Source organism: Aphelocoma coerulescens, chromosome 2 (genome assembly GCF_041296385.1).
Source record: "Aphelocoma coerulescens isolate FSJ_1873_10779 chromosome 2, UR_Acoe_1.0, whole genome shotgun sequence".
NCBI lineage: Eukaryota > Metazoa > Chordata > Aves > Passeriformes > Corvidae > Aphelocoma > Aphelocoma coerulescens.
This window is the reverse complement of record NC_091015.1, coordinates 16,646,916-16,668,557: the sequence shown is the minus strand read 5'-3', so window position 1 is coordinate 16,668,557 and position 21,642 is coordinate 16,646,916. Positions and strand designations below refer to the sequence as shown.

General features: G+C 39.3%; 1 protein-coding gene across 13 annotated transcripts in view; it reads right to left on the bottom strand.

Annotated features, from left to right (window-relative positions):
• The window catches only part of ABI1 (abl interactor 1), a 78,440-nt gene that overhangs the window by 12,499 nt on the left and 44,299 nt on the right, over nucleotides 1-21,642 (bottom strand). For 7 of the 13 annotated variants that reach the window (XM_069006586.1, XM_069006588.1, XM_069006592.1 and 4 more), the window contains exons 3-6: nucleotides 15,898-16,074; nucleotides 5,803-5,817; nucleotides 4,976-5,076; nucleotides 1,696-1,836 (exon numbers count right to left, since the gene is read on the bottom strand). In XM_069006586.1, coding sequence (XP_068862687.1) covers nucleotides 1,696-1,836; nucleotides 4,976-5,076; nucleotides 5,803-5,817; nucleotides 15,898-16,074 — 434 coding nt within the window. The remainder of the gene's footprint in view (nucleotides 1-1,695; nucleotides 1,837-4,975; nucleotides 5,077-5,802; nucleotides 5,818-15,897; nucleotides 16,075-21,642) is intronic. The other 6 variants (XM_069006587.1, XM_069006590.1, XM_069006593.1 and 3 more) reach the window with 2 other exon arrangements.

Genomic DNA, 21,642 nt, shown 5'->3' with positions numbered 1-21,642 from the left:
CAGCATGTCCGACAAAAGCATATCAACAGTCACACTTCTTGTGTGAGCTCTGCTAGCCTAACTCAATTACAGACTGTTGAAAAACTCCCTATTAAATGCCTCTGTCTTTACCTATAACTGCATACAGATAATCAAGTCTGGATGCATTACACTCCTAACAAATGGAATTAACTAAGCTGATAAGCATCACTATGAATAAAATGTGCAATTAAATGCTTCAAAAAATACAAAGGTAATCAACCATGCAAGTTCTAGGCAATGGAGTAACAACTGCAGGAGTAGTTCAGGGGCCTTGTAATAATTGAAAGTAGTATGCTGGCACTGGAAGACTTCATGGCTAAACTCTAAATAATTATTTAAGATTAATTATGCTGCCAGCTGAAGGAACATTTCCTCTACTCAGAGCAAAAGTTTAGATTGCTAAGTTTTTAACTGAGAATGGACATGATAAATCAGCTGGGGTGGGGTGTGCTTAATTTTCTGTATATCTAACGCTCCCCACTATCCATGCACACACCTTTTGTGTATAAGAAGTTTGTTTCAAAGACAGTCTGAAAGTTAACAACACAGCCAGCTCAAAATTTGTCTAACTACTGTTATATGATATACAAATCAGAGGCCAGCAATGCAAAACATAGTGAACTACTGGATAACATTTCTACACGTGCCTTCAGAGGCCGTGATACTTATTTTCTTTGAGGAAGCTGAAAAAGAATCAAAATTGAGGTAGAATCTGTCCTTATTCTTATCTAAGAGCACTCCTTAGTCCAAGTCTTGAATTTATATACATTAAATGGATAATATAAAGTAAACTAAGCAGACAAGATGTTTTGAAGCCAAAACTTCACTTTAATTCATCCATGTTAATTAAGAGTACTCAGTTAAGTTCTAGTTTATTTACCATTCCTGGATAGCTACAAATCAGTCAAGAGTCAAGTGCAAATCATTCAAATATATCTCTTTAGAAAATAACGTCACAAAAAAGAAAATCGGTGATCTGAAATGGAAGCCAAGATTATTCCTTCAAAATTAGTGTTCTGCCTGCTGAATACCTTGATCTTGTCACCATGGTTGCAGCTGAATTTCTAACTGCAGCCTACGTGAAAAGATCTTGTGAGACAGGAGTAAGGAGCATTCACAGTAGCCAGCTAAACAGACTAACAAGATCCTCGATGCAGAGACATTTAGAAGTTACTTAATTCTGACAGTATTTCATCACCAACTGTGTCTAAAATACTCTCTCAGTCCCTGCTAGTGACCTACCATGTTTAACTGCCTACTGGGAGTTTTTAAAAAAAGAAAAATATTAAGAAAGAAGCTCTCTAAAAAACAAGCAAACCTTTTACTTCTAACTACATTGAATTCTTTCATCTGTTTTTTCCCTGCAATTTGAAGCCAATAGAAATCAAATTGGAAAAAAATGAACTCACTCAAGAGACTCAGAGAAACATTTAGCCTTGCAATTCAAGAAAAAAAAAATTTAAAAGCTACACTCAGAATATTGAATATTAAGGCACTTCTTCATGTTGGGAAGTCAGCAATGCAGTAAAATTCTGTTGATGCAGTGATAAAATAACTCACCTTTTTGCCTTTCAACAAAAAGTTGAGAGGCAAAAAGCTTCGAGGCTTTTCTGTGACTTTAGTAAACATGGGGCTTGCCAGGCAGGGAAGACTTACTGTGGGAAAACACCCTACCTGTGTGTTCGTGGTCTCTGATTCAAGGAAGCTGTCCTTCCTGGACTGTGCTGACTGCCCAGCCTGGCAGGGCTGGTCATGTAATCATTCGGGACTGTTGGCGGTTTGACTGGCTCCAGGGTTTTGTAAGGAGTATTTCGTCTGGGCAAGGAAAAAAGGATTTGAAGACAGAAATATAAAGAATCAGAAGATTAAAAGGATAAATAAGTGAAGTTGTAAATCCATTTGTTTTCTAAACTTTTCATGAAACACTGTGGTTTATGAAAATTCCAACAGGCAGGGTAGACAGGTCACAGTCAACAGCCTAAATAGACAGGTCCATACAAGTTGGCCTAAAGCACATAAACTGGTCAAAAAAGCCTAAGCTAAACTTACCACCCAAAATACATTATTTGAGCAATCTAACATACAACAGCTACATCTACATAACACTCTGGGGTTACCTGTCAGCACATGACAAATTTCCCTTGCACCAATTTCCTCTTCCCTCCCCATCAGAATCCTTTCCAAAAGTATTCTTGGCTAAAGGTATTCATCTCATTAAGACATCAGCAAGGCTGAATCAAGATTCACAGAACAAGTGACATTTGCAATCACCAGTGCTTTTCCTAGGAGCACTGCTTCACGCAGTAATTAAGCAATCTCATCTCACATAAGCAGATCTGAAAGTAACTCACAGATGAGCTTCATTGTCTCCATTGAGCTCTCATTGTCGGCCCAAGAAAGCGAAGCCCAGAGAATTCCACCCTAGCAGACTGTGTCAAGTCAGAAATACAGCACAGATCTTTTGAGATCTATTTACCAGACCCATTACTGCCATAACAACAGTGCATTTATTGTACTGAATCGCAGAGCTCTTCAGTTCTCACCAGTAACAAGAGATCCATTGCAAAACACAGAATCTGGCAATGCATCAGAGCTAAGCAAAACCAAAAATACTGAAGTACAGGCATTTAATAATTTGTTCAATTACTGGTTATAACTGAGATGGTAAGTTAAAATGCTTCCTGGTATTTCAAGAAACTTACTTTCTTTCTACATTATGAAAAGCAACAATACTAAACTTACTTTTCAAGGTTATTTCAGTTGGAAGCACATTAACAGTCTTCCCTGCTTATAATTTCATTTGGTAGTCTTTAGATCTCTATTGCTTACAACTGGAATACAAAATTTCTTTTTCCACAACTGATCTCTTTTGGCAGATCTATAGGTGCTGACACCCTGCATATTAAAATCATCTAGAGTTCTTCATACAGACAAGCTAATTTACAAACACTACAGTACATAAAAACAGTTACTGTGTTTTCCAATTTTTTCTTTGAGAGGTTTTAATAATAAATTGTTATAGATGGAAGACAAAAACGTTGTTTCCTGACACTGCTCAGAGCTTCCCACCTCACTGTCCCCCAATGTTTCAGGGTGATCCTGAGAGCTCTTGCCACCAGGGAGAGCTGCAGGGAGCCCAAGGCCTTGCTTTGCTCCAGGACCCTCAAGGAATGACTTCAACTACTCCCACCACATCCAGCTCCAGCAATTCACTCCTTCTTCCATGGTACTTCCAACCTGAGAATCCAATTATTTCCACAATCCCTCCCTGGTCCTGTGAAGAAACCCCTGCTTACTTCAGCCTCTTTCGCTTTTCACTCTGCGTGATTTCCATGAAGGATTCCTCCCCATAATATTCCTTTAGATAGTCCTGCCTTGGAGGGACAAGCTGCACAACAGCCAGCACATACCTAAAAGGCCGATGTTACATACTAAGCTCATTCTGGTTTTACATACTTATCTCTGTTTTCTGGATCAAAGGGAGAAGAGTAGCATCCTTGTGGTTTCTAGCCATTTTTTCTGCATAAATTAGGGTAAGTCATGCCTGTGATATTTCATGCTTTGGCAGAACACGGCTGCTCAAGACAAGAACTGTACTTCCTGAACAAGAAGGGCAGATAGAAATCTCTCTTACAAACCCACATTATTCCTCCCCCTCAGCCAACTGCTGCCACTTGTCAAGCTCATCTGGAAATGACATTCAGCTGATTAATCCTTATCAGGCATCAGCTACGGCAACCAAACAGCTCTGGCTTGTTCAGGGGGGAGCATTAGAGAGAGGCAGCTCACCAGTACATCAACACTGCTGTTTGACCAGCAAGCATCCAAGAGGACATGAAAGTGCCTACCTAGGTTCCCTGGGCTGATAAACAACTCTCTCAGCTGGGATAAGAGACACAACTGGAATACTAATTTCATGCCCTTGAGCAAGGGGAATTTTCAGAAAACATGCTAAGGAAACCTCTAGTTAAATTTCTCTATGGAATATGCAGCAAACACTACCACCAAAGCATCAAATAGGGATTAAAAATCACTAAGTCTTCAACAAAAGGAGTTGCTGCTTCTAATTTTCCTTGATCATTGCTCCTGATCTTCACACTGTCTCATTATTCCTCATTTTTCCAGCTTCCTGCCTCTCCGAGACAACATACCTGAAGCCAACACAACCATGCCAGTCAGCTTTACAGAGCCTCAGTCCCCCACAGTATAAAGGGAAGGCTGAGAATGACAAACAGGTAGAAGGTCATTTAAGATGCCTTTTGGAAGATGTTGCACAGTTGGACAGACAAAACCATATGGCACTTGCACAGAGCTTCTTAAGTATTAAATGTTTTGGTCTCTAGCAACAACTACTTGCTGGCACACCAAGATAAGCAGATTTCACTCCCCACAGGTCCACAGTAGCAAAATAGATGCAGGGAACTCTGCTCACTGTGGGACTTGGGAATAGCGAAATCCTTCCTCATTTAAGTATAAAAATAAAAATGCACAAGCCAGCAAGAATCAATGTTGCCACTGTGTTCACAATGCCATAAATTTTACTTAGATAATGCAACAAATACAGCACGAACAGCCACTTCATAGCTCTTCTAATATTGAGAAATGAGTAGACAAGAACTTTACTATTGAAGCCTTTCCCCCACTAAAGTTAAAACTTTAAGATTCTTTTCTGTCACTAGGGATTTCTCCCCCAAAAGTCAGGAATAACAATAGCCTCCTCATTTACCCATATCCATGTGAAATCCTTCCCCATGAAAAAAAGTTCTTTCAAAAAGTCATCCTGAAAACAAGAGTCAATACAGCTGAAAGGGTTTATACAGAAAATGTTACTGTGATTTTTTTTTTTTGCTAAAGGCAATCAGAATTGCCATCTATCCACGAATTTAAGAAACACCAACACTGGCACAATTAAAAATTTCTATTACACAGGAGGGACCAGGCAGTTCATTCTTACCCCAGAGTTCCCCGGCCTGACATGGGAGGACTTGGTGGTTTTTGTGTAGGCGGATTTGTTCTTGACAAGGTGCCAGTTCTTGCAGGCTGGTTATTTCCATGCTGAAATAAGGGAAAACATGATTTTATTTTTATAACAGAGCAGCTCTATTACTGACAGTTTCTTTTTTTTTTTTTAAGTGTAAGAATATGAAGTGAGAATTCCCAGACAGCTGTCAAACAGCAAGTTTTCAGCTACACACAAGACAGACACCAGTAAGTACAAAGAGTCTAAACACAAGATTAATGTTATTTTCACTATAAATTTACAACAGACATCAGAAAGGTAGGCAACTGACAGGTTCATGCACAAATGTCTTCTATCATTTTTTTCCTTAAAGGGAAGCCGCATTTGTATTCATTGCTATTTGGATGTTAATAATTTAACCCAAACTTTAACACTGACAGTACAATACAGCCAGAATGGCCCAGAATTTCTCAATTTGCCCCTGCTATTTGACTAGCAGAGTCATTCAGGTTGTCTGGGAAGTCTCCTGCAAAAAATGTAAGTGAAGGGAATCAAGGCATCTACTGAATTCAGAGCAAAGCACTATATGTGTTAGAGAAATTAATGTTTCTATGTAAAAATGCGGATGTCAATGTATCGCAGATATATTGACACGCTAAATGCTGTAAATGAAAAAAAAGTATAGCATGTTTAATCTAAATATCCTATGGAAAGCAGAAGAGAGTGTAAGAGAGCGCTAGTTTTCAGTTTTAATGGCTCTGCAGCCTCTACTATCAGTCACATGAGGCACTGTGGGTCAAAGGAGAAATAACACTTCTTACCTTGGCTTTTAGCCACTTAACGTTGGCAAAAAAAGGGGGGGAAAAAGGTAGAAATTAATGGCAGATCCATCACAACTGATAGGACAGGTTAAACTAAAGATAATCACATTTTAAAGAAATCATTTGTGTCTACTGATAATTAGCTCATCCCAGTACAATATGAGAGATTCTGCTGTGTCAGTTATTGAAAATTCTGTGTCTGACGAAGCAACCACAGGAAAAGCACTAGTGTCAAAATTAAGTTTAGCTAAGCTTTGCCAGGTATGTCTGCCAACTTTCTCATGGGCAATAAAGGGTGGAAAAGCCCTCTGCTGACCACTCAAGTCCAAACCCAAATCAGTGCTATTTCAATGGCAAGATGCACTTAAGAATTCATTCACAAAACCACAGTTTCAGCAATATGCACAGAATCGATAGGCCTGTTGCTTTGACACTTAACCTTCCCATGTTTTCAAGAAATCCTAGCTGCTGCATTGAATGGTAAATAAAGAAAAGGGAATTTTCTAACAGGATGAGCAGCAGTGCCTTTCACCTCTGGTTTATTGATTGAAATCTGATTCAAGGCAGCACAATGCTGGCTGCTCAAAACTGTGTTGGCAGGGATATAATGATTGTTATTCTGAAATTTTAGCTCTTAGAATCAAGTCATTATATGACTCCACTGTATCATTTTAACAGCCTTCGTGATTGCAGAGGGAAAAAAAAACCAAACAAAAAACTTGGCCTCATGTGGAAAATGTAACATTTCAAATAAACTCAAGCCAAGTTTTTTCCTTTTGGGGGGGAGTGGGACAGGGGGATAGACACTCATATTTTTGAAAGGGTTAATTTCACCAATAAAAAAAAAAAACCAGCAAATACAAACCCCCAAAACAAAATAATCCCAATGCTTTTTTTGAGGTTGTTTGGAATTAAACTGTTACTTCCAGAATGAGCCTTCTAAGGCAGAGCATTTCAAACTGTGGTTTGCATCTTCTCCTCCTCCAAGAAACACAAACTAGCTTAAAGGCATCCATGAACTCAGTAAAAAAAGTAATTAAAACATGCTATACTGCAAACATGCATTTAAGACTTCTGACAGGGTCTGCAAAACCAATGAAAAGCAGCTAGGGTTTACAAATTGAATGAGGTTGAAAGCCATTGCCCTTAAGTTATTCATATTACAAGAACAGGAACATAAATCCTGTTCCAAAATTCAGATGAAAAAGTTTAACTCTGGTAAGTAAATTTGAAGGTCAACCCATTTACTCTGAGCCTGGGCAGAAGTTCATCAGCAGAGTTTACAGGCATTTAAACCACCTCTGTCCCCACATACTTATTTTATGGATAAACAGGCAAGTTCAGTTTCCAAGATGCCAGAGTACTCTCCCAAGTAGTATATTTTTAAAACAGGCCTCTAGTAATGGAATTTGCTTTCTCTTCTCATAGGAATATATGTCCCTTTCCCTTACTTCACCAGCTGCCAATGGCAATGGCATAATACAAGGAATTTGTTAAAGGAGACCAAAAAATGAAACTCTTGGTTCTGTCCTTACCCAGCAAACATAGATAGAAACTGTTTTGAAGGCTTAAAAGGAAGGGTGGCATGGTTTCTTATCCAGCCTCTACTACTAAATTTGCCTGCCTCAAAAATATAAAACCTTTCTTTCCTTCTTTTATGCAGTGTCACTCAGAATTTATGGCGAGTACTTCCAGCCCCCTCCTAATCCCTGTTACATTCTGCCTCCACTGCAGTGACAATATGAACATCAACATGTAGCAATAATTCAGTTAATTTCCATCTTATTTCAAACCTTTCTACTGCTAAGTACAGTAAAAATTTCTCTGAAGTCCGACAGCTCTTGACCTTTATTCCTATCTCTAGCACTACATCAGGTGAGCTTCACCTCTTTTGCTACCAGCTAAACAATATACAGACAGATACACACTCGATTGTTCAAAAGAATTAGAAACTGTTGTCATACTGCTTTCTATATGTAAAAAGGTCTGTAGATGTCCTCTCTGTTGCTGTCAATATAAACAAGGCTCATACAGGCAGGAAAACAGAAGGCCAGAACACAAAACGAACTGGGATTCACATGGGAGAGCAACTTCTGATCCAAAAGACCTAAGTAAGGGGGGAAAGCAAATGAACCAAAGCAAGATGAACTGTATGGCTATTTAATCATGGTTAACAAGCTAATTAATTAGGAGGAGACTTCTTTTATTTATTGGCTGAGCTTATGAGGTCAACATTGCTGCATCTCTTGCTCTGAAAACCAAATGTGATGCTTTCTAAGCAATTTAAAAAACCTGCTTGGAATTGAGAACACTTTATGGAGCAGGATCTAGACTCAGTGTGATTTGAAGAAGAAGGTGAAAAAAGACAGCAGAAAACCAAAAAGAGTAGCAGGTATGTGCTTAATGTATGTGCAAACATCTCTCTACAAATGCCTCTAGGCCAGCCAGCCTGCTGGCAGAACATGCCTGTCACTGCCTGCCTAATCCATACCCAGAAGGTCAGAGCCAGGAAGGAGGGAACTGCAGGGCATGAGGAGGAGAAGCGGTAGCATGCATACGGTTCACAGCTTGAAGAGGGAAGAGACTGTTCTGAGAGGGTATAAAATAAGAGACAGGACATGCAAAAGGAAAAAAGCTTAGTCAAATGAAGAGCATCACTAAGAACTCCTGCAGAAGCTGTGAGGAGCATGATTCCCTTCTCCTTCTGCTACTTGTATTATTGCACACACAGGAGACAGTTTTCAGCCTGATACCAGCATCCTGGATGACACACATCAGAACAAAAACAGTCTGTAGACACAAGCTGGGGATGCTTGTGATGCTGAGGGTGAGAACCAGACAGACCAGGATGTTCCCAGAAAGGAAACAGGGTAGGCAGCAGTATTGGTTAGGGTTTCTTGCAATGATATAGCAGATCATGTTTTAAAGAAGCAAGCCAAACAATCTTGCCTTTCCAGGGAAAGCCCAACAAGCATATGGCAGTCCTGGATAAAGCTTTAGGGGTTGTCACAAAACTAAGAGAAAGAAACCACAGACTCAGGTTCGAGAAATAAAAGTCAATGCTGCTGCATTTCCAAAATGTCACATCTAGGGCAGTGACACGTCCACAGGGTTTGTACAGCATGGGAGAGCAGGCTGGCCTAGGACTGAGCGCCAGCAGTGGGCTGGAAAGGAGCAAAGCAATTAAGGCAACAGGCAGAACAGGTGCTTCCAACAGCCATGCAAGGCATTTATCAAAGCCCAAATTGAGGCTGCTCCTGTACCTGATGCCAGGAATTCAGAGTGATGCCTTAGCTTTTAACTTTTATATTTTTCAAATTCTGTACTGCTTGGTGTGTGACTCCGAGGTTTCTTGTAGCCTGTTAATTTCTGCTCTCTCATGCTAGGTAGACATAACAAAGCCTCTCCAGCCCTGCTTTCCAAGGACACCAAGACTGTCCTAGGCCAAAAGTATAAACCAAAGAGCCGCTAAGGGGGGGCAAGCTGAGGGAAAAACTGAAGCTTTAATTGGAGAATTAGCCTGATATGCAAATGAGCCAAACCTATAAAAGAGTGAAGAACTCGTGACTTGGTGTCCATCCTGGGGTCCATTTTTGAGAATAGCCTCTGGCTCCCCAGGGGGTACCTTTGAAGGCCTTTCAAATAAATACCTACTTTTATTCCCTTACTCCTGTCTAGCTCTGTTTCTGGGAGGCCTCTTAAGGCATCATGAGGGCCTGGACTTTAGAACTTCAGCTGCTGGTTTGGAAGGACAAACAATGACTGCCAGTACCAAGAGACTTATTTGCTTAAGGCAACTCTTTTGGCAGTTCCAGCATACTCAGTTCTGGTAGTCTAAAGAGTACAAAAACACCTGCTGCCAAAGGCAGTACTGCAGGTTGCTGCAACTGAAGTCAAAGCGACAAGACCAAGGATGGCATGAAAAGGAAGGGTGTGAGGAAATCAGAAGTACCTACTGATAGCCAAAGGATGTCCAGACATTGAGGGACTCTGCTGGCTGGCCTCAGGAGCCAGCTATCTAACTGTTTTTAGTAGTTTTCATGCCAAGTAACAAGTCATGGGGGAACATGAGTCATGATTCAGGGAACTATAAAGCTATCATTTGAGCTATAAACTGTGCTTGGAAAACCAGGGGTAAGGATGGCTGCAAATAACTCATTTATGTGAGCAAATTTATCTGTGAGCACACAAAAGACCACCTGCACACAGAAGCAAAATTCTTATCATACTGATATTCAGCAAGTTTCTCCTGCATATTTCAGCTACAAACTCTCCAATTCCAGAGTGCAGAAACTTCAGATCTCTATGCAGGCTGGTTGTACTTTCCCTGCTGTATTCACTCATTATTTCTCCGACTCCTGAATTTAAAGAGTCAATTTCACTCTATATTCTGCCATACCTAGGATGACAGAAAGAGGTCATTAAAGACCACCCAATATAAGTGCTCTTCAATGGAAACAAGGTGTTAAAACGTGTGCCAGTCTGATCTCCATTAATAGTAAGTATCTGGCAAACTTGGAACTTTTATACATAGGGTCTCTAAAAGCAATAATCAGCCTAAGATCTGTTAGCTTTGACCAGTAAGCACAGTCATCAACCACAATGGAAAAAACCCCACATGGTTGCTCTTGACTCTTTAGTCAACCTCCCTTTTACTTAAAAAGGTACTTCTTTTATTAGTCATGGGAGAATGTCCCTACAGAAAGGTAGCTGACCATAAGACCTTTTGAAATGCTATTCTGTGTGTGCAGCTAGGCAATTTTGTACAAGACTGCCTTCTGTCTCATCAATGGGGCAGTTCTGAAATACCACAAGGTGACCCAGTCAGAGCAAGAAAAGCAGAAGCTGGAAAGGTGCTGGTACATGAAGGCATGGGATGCCTGAGGAACAGTACAGTAAAGCACCAAGCCTAGAACATGGTTTCCTTACAGAAATCAGGATATGGAGCTTGGTAGAATACATAATCAAAGATGTTGTTCAGCAGGCAGACTGTATGTGGGTGTCAGACACTCAAGGTAACACTTCTGCCACACTAGTTTTGTGAGGTTTTAAAGAAATGATTCCTGTGTCTCAATTTTCTTATCACAATGGGTCACAAGCTTTTATTTGTTCTTCATTTCCTTACAGTCTATAGTAAAGCAGATTATTTTGAGGAAAATTAAGTTCTCAAATTAATACTTCTTTAAAAATTGAACATATGTAGGTACATCTCTCTTCAGGGAAATTTAACCTCCTCTACTAATATTCGTAACCTAGTCATTAGTCTTCTGTTAACAGCAACCAGATGTAGTTTGTCAGTATTGCTTCTCTCCTTTATTTCGTTTTAACTTTCCAATTAGAAAGCATTAGCATACAAAAACTTGTTGTGGATGATAGAAGACTTAACATTGTTCTCTCAGCACTCAGTCTTGTTAAGAGAAAGATACCTAGATTAGTGCTTTTAAATAGTTCACGATTTTTCAGTTGAGTTGGTGACTTTGAATCTAACTACAGTAAAGTAAGGCTAGACCTCAATGTTTTGCGTTTCCTTTGCAAGCTGAAAGGCTTGAAACCTACATTACATCAGATGACACCAGGCACGCTTCTGAATTTCCAGGAGCAAGTGTCCTATGGAAAGCACACTGTGTTAACACTCAGAGTCATTGGAGTTGGCAACAGGAAGTTCCTTTTTCCCCTCAGAGAAACATTCTTTACCCTACAGCAATATTTACTGTTTGGCCGTGACCCCAGAGGGATGATGTGACATTAATGAAACTGGCAACACGACATCCTTTGAAGCGAGAATATCTGACAGAGGCTGGTAAGGGGACAAAGGCAGGAGCAGCTCCAGTTCAGGATCCCTATCTCTTAGGTTTTATTAGAGTGAATTATTTAAAATTTAGTATTCCAGTGGTTACACATAAACAGTCTTATCCTAAAGGGTAAGTAGGCATAATTAGGTAGCCTTTCACCCTCACATCAGCATCTCATCTGCATTTTCATTTTGCATTGACACAGATATAAGCATAAGGACTGCAGACAAGTAGGACATGCTGAGAAGCACAAGGGTAAGAGCAAGACTCCCTTCTCTAAGCTTAGTGTTTGTCAAGTTCTGGCCCAATCCCTAATTTAAGGGACCCTTCCAACTTCTATTTCCTTAAGAAAGATTTCTGAGTGCTTAACTCCTGTTTGACTTTCTGGGCTCAAAAGCTTCTTACAGCTTTCATGTGCTGAAATGCAAATTTTTTATGGTGACAAAATTACAATCTTTTTCCTTAAAATAAAACTGAAAAGTGATCAATCTTCATATACAATTCAAGTTCGGTTTTGAAGAACTACTAGTTCCATAAAATAAACTTGATCCAATTACAGCTATTAGGCATTTCAATTAGGCATGTATTCAACATTTTATCTGCCTTTACCATAAGGCATCATCACTTCAATTTCCTACTTAGCTGCCATTTTATAAATTGCTGCAATTCCACCTGCCTTCTATTCAAAAAGAAGATTATTATAAATTCAAAGGCCAATATGAATTTGGCTTTTAAGAGCAAATTTAAGGTTTTTAAGGCAGCTTCCAAGCTTCCTCCTTCTCCCTGCTCTTAAACTGAGGATTTTCTGTATGAGTAATTGTGTTTGACCTATTTATTTGCTGGCACAGTATTTTTTTTTATTTCCTTTCACAAGAAAAGGAGAAGAGGAAGAAGGAAATGTTAAAGTAGCCGCTGCCTAATAATGTCAAACCAAGCTCTACACAGGAAGGTAGATAACAACAGTTACTCTTGTTTACAAAGAATTACTTTAGCTACATCCCCCTATGCCCAGAGGGTAACAGCTGAGCAACCACTTCACAGACCAGCAAAAATGCTTCCCTGTGTGTTTCTTGGAGCCATCAACACATATTTGTGTTGCAAAGGAAAGCTTTCTTGCTAGGAAACCAAGTTTAAAAGCCCTCCTGATTTTGACTGATGCTAGCCTTGGCTTCATAGGGACATATATTAAAAAAAATCAATTTTTGGAGACATTGTCTGTATCTGTACCTGCAAAGGGAAGGGGCAGGGAGTGCAGCAGCTGGGGCACTTTGAGGCTGCCATGGAGGTTTCAGGCTGAAGGAGAAAGTACCTCTGTGATCCTAGGATGCTCTACAAAAGCTTTTCAACCAAGAACGTGCGGAGGAGGAAACAGCACTGCCTTCCAAGGAAGTGTCTCCCATCAGTCAGGAAACCTGCTACAGAGAGCAGCTGCTTACCCATCACTGCCACCTCCACCCTCACCTGCCCCCACAGAAATTGCTGCATGCGTGTGAGACAGAGGGAGGCATGCAGAGCCCTTCTCCATGCCCCAAGCACATGCATCTGCTTTTGCATCCTTTCTACATAGCCACGACAAGCAGAGACAAACAAAGAAAATGAGCTGTGAGTATACACAGGAGGTGGTTTTGCATTTGCCCAGATGGAAGATATATGGTGAAGACAGCATTTACCCTGAGGATTATATACCTCCCTAATTTTGCTATTTAGCTCTGTCAGACATTATTTTTAACTACACTTGTCATATGAAACAATTCAGGATCACCCCATAAAATATACTGCATATTTAAACAACAATTTTTCCTAGGATTAATATTTAAATAAACAGAAGTAGAAACAGGGTATAATCCAGTCTGTATCTTTGATTTCTCCTCCCTGTATTTTTCCTTTATGTTTCTTTATCAAATCCTACACCAGAACCAAGTCCCATTAACAGCAATAAATTGCCATCTACAGATTTTAAAGTGTTGTGTAATTTTTATTTAATACTTAAATGCCAATGTATTATGTTGAACTGTATTTTACTGACACTTGCTACAGCAGCAAACATTCAAGGATCTGCAAGTTAGTCAAACTGACAATTGTTCTAAGCAGACCTCAAACTTATTTTTCTCTAGAAAAACATGGTTTCTAAGGCCTTATTGGACATGGTGCTGTCCAACTTAGGGTGAAATCTTTGCTCAAGAAAATAAGACTTAACAGAGACTGAAGCATCTTCTAAGACCACTCTGGACAAGACAAAGTTTGTCATTCACTTTATTGTATGCTCTCCCCTCACTGTAGATTCAAGAGGCAACTCAGATTCCCAGCATCATCTTTCATTTGTGCTGACTTCCAACAGGACATGATCCAGCTTCTTAAGTTGTTTTGGTTTGATTTTCTTATGACACCACTACCTACATCTAGGTGACTAAGTAAGCTACATCCTTCAGAGCCTTGATCTGCCTCACACTCTTGGAACCCAGGTAATACGATGGCCAAAACGTTTAATTGTGTCATTCACTAACTCAGCACACTCTTTTCAATAGTGTCTCTAATGCATGGCAGCCACCTTGAACTATGTACCTGAGGTCTGGCTGGCAGTTTATTTCATTTGTATAACAAGTCTACATAAAAATACACCAACGGTTTCATGCCTTTCACAGCTGTAAACAGACTTAGGCAAGACACTCAAAAAAACAATATCAAGATATAATTTGCACCTGTCTTGTAATTGAGTTGGTAATTTGGTTGTTACTAGAGGCTTTTTTACCTCTGAAAAGACCAAGCTTTTGGTATAGAATAAACCACTAACATTCAAAAAAAACCTTTACTAAAACCATTCCATAAGAACTGCTTAGAAATGGGTAAACAGCACCTCATTTCCACCCACTAAAAGAAGAGGGTTACATGAATAAAGACACCAGTACTCCCAAAAGCCAATAGTGATATTGGAAAATGCAACAGCTAAGTCTTAATAATCTCAGCCTTCATGGATCAAACAACCTGTTTTGAGTCTGCACAATGTGAGTAGTTCGGCAAAGCATCAATTTCAGAGACTAACAGTAAATATTCGACTTTTAAAGTCTTCTACAGCACTTGATCCCTGGAACACTTAAATGCAGAAACCACGAACCTGACATTGAATTCCTGTACTCTCTATTCATAGAAAATTCTCCTCAAATGCAGGCTATACTAAAAAATCATCCATTTCTCTGACTCCAGTGTTTCTTGTTTCTGTTTTATAGCAATTCAGAACATGTCTGTCAGGATTTTACACAAGACTGTTATTCATTGAGACTGGCTCAATTTATTAGTGTAAAACAATCCTAAGAGTTACAGGTTTAATCCTCAGGTTTAATACAGGTTCACCTACAAACAAAACAATAAAACCACGTAGTCTAAAGTCACTACACTAATTTATAGTCTAGAGCTGTCATGGTATAGAACTGCTTTCTAACTTGTGCTGGAATTAGACTCCTGTGAGCATTTGGAGGGCTACTACCAAGCAGGAGGTACCCTGGTACTCTGTTGTGCCAAGTCATTCTGAAAGATCTGTCCCTTGATCTCAGCAATTCAAAGGGCACAGGATGGGCTGATACAGCTGCACAACTGACTGACCAGAGCACATCAAGCTCTAGAGGTTACACAGGTTTTGAATAAATGCCATCCAAGAGAAGATTGTTGCAAACTGAATGTACCTGAAACACCTGGTCTAGAGGGATACAAAGGTATTTTTTATAAAAAGATGACCAGAGAGCAAATGGTGTTATATTAATTCACTCTTAACTACGACCATTTCAAGAGAGGTAGGCAGTAGTTTATCAAGGCTTTTATTTAGAGAAAAGGAAAGTTAGGCTGTCCAATGGGAGTAAGACATCAAATGCCACTGAGATTTAAATGCAAACCACCAAAAAACCCCACCCCCACCAGCCAATTTCCCTGTAAGAGATGACTTCCTTTATTTTTTTAGTTACTGAGAAAAATTGAGTGGCAGTGACAACCTAATCCAGAGGAGGAAGTAGTGATAATTTTAAAAGTCAGTCATAGCTTTTTTGACAAGTCATTAGCCTAAGATCATGAGCCATTATTTCCTGACACTGTGACTATCACTGACAGTCATAAGGTTATGGCAAACAGTGCTCAAAAAACCCTCACTGTAAAACAATCCATTTTGTTATCGAAATGTTTATATGTGGGAGCATATCACACCCATAATCCTTCCTATCATAAAGGAACTAAACATTCTAGTATCAGTAACATTCTGCCCCAACGCTATCTCCTGGTCTGTGTTATGTGGAGTCCTCAAGTGTCCAGGAGTTCTTACCTTTACGCCATGGCCAACATCATCCAGCACCGTGTAGTCTATAGGTTTTCGAATATACCTTACAGGACGTTCCATGTTCGCTGGTGCTATAATTTTGTGAGTTCTTGATGTGTTCTTATTGGTCGTCAAAATGCCTATCTCTCTGCGAGCGACCTTTTCTTTATGGATGTCCACAGTCTAGATTAAAAACAAGAAAGTATGGGTTTCTTTAAGCATTTGCTATTTTCTTTACAGAGCTAGCTACATGTTTAGGCTTCACTGTTAGACAAAGAGTCTGAATTGAGTTAATGCTGCTGGAAGGATGCCAGTTTATTGATGAAATTAGTTTAATCTACACGAACCTTGTTAGAAAATTACACCTTAATGAAATAACCAATATTAATAATAAAATTACAATTATACGTTACTGCTTCAACACTCCAAAGACACTATGCAGATACAGTCCTTGCAGATTAACCCTCAGCGTTCTTATGACTGGCACTGGTAATAAATTACTCCAACTCCACAGCTGGGAAACCAGGACAGACAAGCTAAGCAATTTGCCCAGAGCCCCAGAGGGGGACTAAGCTTGGGAAGTCTGTGTGGTAATTTCTTTCAGCAAAGCCATCAGTGCATATCAGAGTGAGAGTCTGCACAGGGAGGGACTAATTTCAGCACTGGGGCTAGTTTCAGTCATACTGTTTATAGCAGCTTTACTGAAAGAATAAAACAAAGCTTTAAAGATGCAAGTAGAGGAATATAAAATACGCTGCATTTTATTTTAAAAAATTTTAAAAAAAGAAAAAGAGGCAAAGATCAGTCTAGCAGTCTGTGAAAAATCACACTAAGCTTCACATAACAGACACATTCTTCTACATGCAATGTAACCACTGCTTAAACCCTAGCTGAAGGAGAACAAGTGCAAATCAAGCACTGGATGCCATAGGAAGTCCCATTTCTCTAGGAAGCCTATTTCAAGATTCAGGGATTGAATGTACTAGTTTAAGTACCTACTAGAACCTCAGGATCTCATTGAAGGAGATGGTATCCGACAACAAAACCCACCCCTTTGAGCAAAACCTATCAAGCTAACACTTTATCCACTGAGGAAAATAAATCTTAGTCTATAAGCATCAATTCCTCCTAGAAATCTTGTCACAGGGAAAAAAAACATTGATGGTTCAGGAAGAAAGAAAAATCCTTGTCATCCTAAACACTGCCTCATTTAGGTACATCTCTAGAAATGGTTTAATCTAAAATGAATGTTGTGATGTGCAAGGTTTTGTTTAGTGAAGCAAAGTCAAAGATGAAGCACAAAAAATTAGTTGATATTTCTACTTCTATATGAGGCAAGATGAAAAAAGCAAGATTAGTATCCAGGAAATGAACATTTCTAGGAAAGCCAGCATTTAGCATTCACTGTGAAATGTCTTCAGCTGACCTGTTTTTTTCATTAATTGGTGCACATGTTCAAATAATCTTAAATTCTCCTGACTACAAAAAGACATAAACCCTTCCTTAACAGTTTTGATAGATGACATTGCAGATTACAAGCAGGAATACAGGTAGAGAAGCACTTAAAAGCAGTGATACCAAGCAAGCTTGTTTTCAAAGCTAAATAACAGACTATTTGTAACACTGCAAAAGGTTCTTTTACTTTGGAAGCACACAGAATCTTAACAGAAATAAGAATTGTAATTTTCCAAAGCAATGCAAGACATTGAATGTGTATGTCTGCATTATCTTATTTGGAATAAATTCATTCACTGTCCCAATAAAACTTTGGAACAAGTTTTATTGTTCTAAATGCTCACACTCTAAAAAATCCCTGAGGCAGGAATTTAAAAAATGCCTTTCCAAATGAGACAATCCTATATACATCAAGTATTTACCACTACATCAGTATCAGATATCACCCACTGCACCCATATTTTCTCTTGCAGCCCATTTCACAGGTGATAGAATGAAGACTAAAGAATCAGACTAGCCTAAATTTTTTCCAAATGCAGCTATTATTTGTTCTTTTCCTTTTAGAGACTAAAACACACATATCAGTTCTGCCTTTCTGTTGTTTTCTTGATCTTGCTGAAAGAATTATATGAGCGCTGTGCTACATGTTCATCTCTTCCAATTTTTCTGCACAACCTGAACCTTTCTGTTCAATTATAACAGCAGGACTTAAACTGTCTTACAAAACTTTTTAATAATAAGCAACTCTTCATATTTTGTAATAAATGAGCACTGCATAGGAGAGAAAAAGAAGCAACTCTGAAGTCCCCTGAATAACATAGCAGTTTAGGAGGCTGAGAACATCAATTTAAAAAACATACAACAGTGTTTCAAAATAGGGGTTTTTAAAATACAGCTATGTCCCTTGAAATAAATCCACGCTAGTTCTAGTTCATCCTCACAAACCAAATCTGTTGTTACTAATAAATTCTTTTTTTCTTCAGTGGATGGACGAAGATGCATCTTTATACTAAGAGTTCTCTTAACATCGATAGCAAAAGAAAAAAGATAAAACAAAGCCCTTCAGAATACAAAAAGATGCATCTTTTTCTAGCAGGTAGTCCATGAAACTGACTTTTCCTCCCTGCAATGGACAATGAAAATTCCGTAAGTTACTGGAACAGAGGATAAGAAATTCCAGGAACAGATGCTGTACTATACATGCTTTGGAAACTGACATAAGTAATATTGCCAACAAATTGTTGTTAACGAAAAACCACTTAGAACACGAAAAGCCCATATATTAATTTTATCAGACAATTTATCCAAAAAGTATTGCGCAGCGATTTGTAAAGTCTTTGCATGAATTTCAGTAAGGCAAAGAAAGCCAAAAGAAGAGTATCTGTACCATAGTGCAGGGCCAGCAACAGAGCACATTATGTAAATCCTGAAAGGCATTCAGACATGCCCGTGCAAGAGACTAATTTACTGTTCAAAGCAAACGAGATTTCTACCACATCTGGTGCACCAGAAAGCAAGGCAGGGTTTTACCCCTATGCAAAGCAAAGGCTCACAGCATATGCTTTGCCCACAGCTACAGGCTGATCATCAGAGCTACTAAACATCTTACTTCTTCAAGAATTTACTGGGGTTTTTTAGATCTGCACATTATTAAGTCTTACGTGAACATCATGCAAAATGAAACACACAACAATTGGTCATTCTTCTATTCTCATTTATATTTGCTTGATGTTCATCTGGAAGTTTATTGTTTAGTCATAGACAATGTTTTTCATTTTCAAAAGATGAAACACTCAATACACAAGCAATTTTTAGTAGGACAGCAAAGCTTTCCAGCCAGTCAACAGTTAATTTCCAAGAAAGACAAGCCACATATACCAGGTAACAGCCAAAATAGACCATTCTCAAAGCTCTGGTCACACTTGATGTCTGTAGCCATGAGTGTTTGTTTTGATATGGCAGCAAGACAGCTAAACAGTAGTTGGTTTGTGGCTTCATGCACAAAACCTACTTTTAGGTATCAAAGATGGAGAGGAGCAAAGTATGGCTAGCTGGCATGGGTTAGCAGAGGTTAACAAGCACTTGCAAGCAGTCAGACCAGCTTCAGGTATCTTTGGCCTATGCCAAAACAAATACATAATTTAAAATTTAGGAAACAGGGCAGGGATTTTCACTCCTAGACAACATAATCCAGTGAGAAAAAGCCCAGCTTTATACTGTTTTGGAGAAGAGGGAAAAGACAGTCCTTCCAAAAGCACAATGTGCTTCCTTTGGGAAGCAAATTTAAATGACCTCGTCAAACAAACCCCTTTGCAATTAGAACTGAGTGCCAGGGACTATGCCAGCTAATCCAGAAGCTTCGAGGTTGAAGGAACTGTTAATTATTAGCTGTCTCCACTATCTGCCTTCTTCAAACCATATTAAAAAAAAAACAAAAAAACAAAAAACCAACAATCAGTTGAACAACAGGATGTAGAGTTAAAATTTAACTATTTGCTTCCTTAGAAGCAGCCTCAAGGCCAAGTGAAGCACAGCAATGATACAGCAAATAGTTGTTCTTTTATTATCCTGTGCTGCAGATACCACTCTACCCATGTGCTAGAGTGTGCTAGCCCAGAACAAACAATTTACAATAAATAGAGACTGAAATATCTCTGGCCAAGCTAATATTAGGATATCTAAACATTTTAATAAAGCTCACACAGACAGGCGTATTAAAATAAAAAAGGAAAAAGAGAAACAATTCAAAGCTCTACAGTCTTTTTACTCCTGAACCACTCCAACTCAAATTTATGAGCCAGATACTTGCACAGCTACCACTTCTCTCACTAAATGCATACCCAGCTGCGAAAGAGCAGAGAATAAAAAGAATAACCTCAATCAAATCAACTCCACTAACCAGGCACCATCAACTTCAGGCTGTCCTGAAGGACAGGACAACTCATTACAGTAACACCACAAATTTACACCAAGCAAATACCCTTTAGACTTGTGTTAAATTAACCAATACTGCAGAAGTGCTGCGCAGGAAAACTCCACTTCTGGTTTCCTACTTTGTTCCTCCCCAGTTCCTCAGGAATGAAGCTGTAACAGCACACACTCACCTGACAGAGGGGACAGCAGAAGCACTGTGTGGTGCTCCATAGCTATCTTTCAGCAACCTGGAAAAAGCTGCCGGGCTTTCAGGAAGAGCAAATGCTAGGGGACAGAACAGCTTCCTAGCTCTCAACTGTGAAAATGGTGGCTATCAGGTAAAACTCCCCAAAAGAGAGTCTAAGATGCAGGGTTGAAAGTAACAAGTTAAAGAATAAAACAAACAAAAAAAGCCCACTCCAAAACAAATAAACAAACATACACCACCAAAAAACCCCCATTCAGCAAACTCCCTCCTCCCCCCCCCCCCCAAAAAAAAACCAAACCCGAAACTCAAACCACTACACAAGTTTAATGAAGAGCAAAAAGTCACTTCATGGGCATTTCCTTGATCTTAAAAAATCTAACACTCAAACACATAAGACCAAAAAAAAAATCCGAAGATTACACCACCACTTTTAATGACAGCTTTTCAGGCCATTTCATGCAGTGTTTTTAAGAACTTTAACATCATACAAACAAATACTCTATGCCACACAGAACTGCAAGCCAGTAACTTTTCAATTTGTCCCTAAACTCACTCAGATAAGAAGGAATATAAGATCACAATCCACAGGCTTCTGTAACATCCCAATTTCTCTAAAGCAAGGAGACAAGGAAGACCAAGCAGTTTATTATTGGCAACAGTTTTCTGTAGTTTCCCTTTTTTGCTTTTTCAGTTTGTGGTTAAATATAGGGTTGGGTCTCTTACTAACACTTTATTTCAGGCAAGTAGAGCCCTGATTACAGGGCATCAGTGCTGTACATACCTAAATGTCAGCAGAATAGATTACAATTACTTTATACAAACAAAACCCAGACATAAGACATATCAACCATGCAATCAGCATGACCCACTACCACTTCCCACCCCCATCTTCCTTCTGCACTTACTGTAATTACATGTCCTGAGCCTCAGCAACCTGTTCTGCACAAAGTTGGTGCTGTACTTCCCCAAAGGAATCTGCTCCACACATGAAGTCCTGTGTGCACTTTGGGGCACCTCAATGCAAGGAGGACAAACTATCAGAGCATGCCCAGAGGTGGGTGACCAAGATGGTGAAAGGTTTCAAGGGAAAGCCATACAAGTGGCTGAGGTCACTTTGTTTCTTCAGCCTGGAAAAGTGAAGGCTGAGGGGTACCCTCATCACAGCCGATAACTTC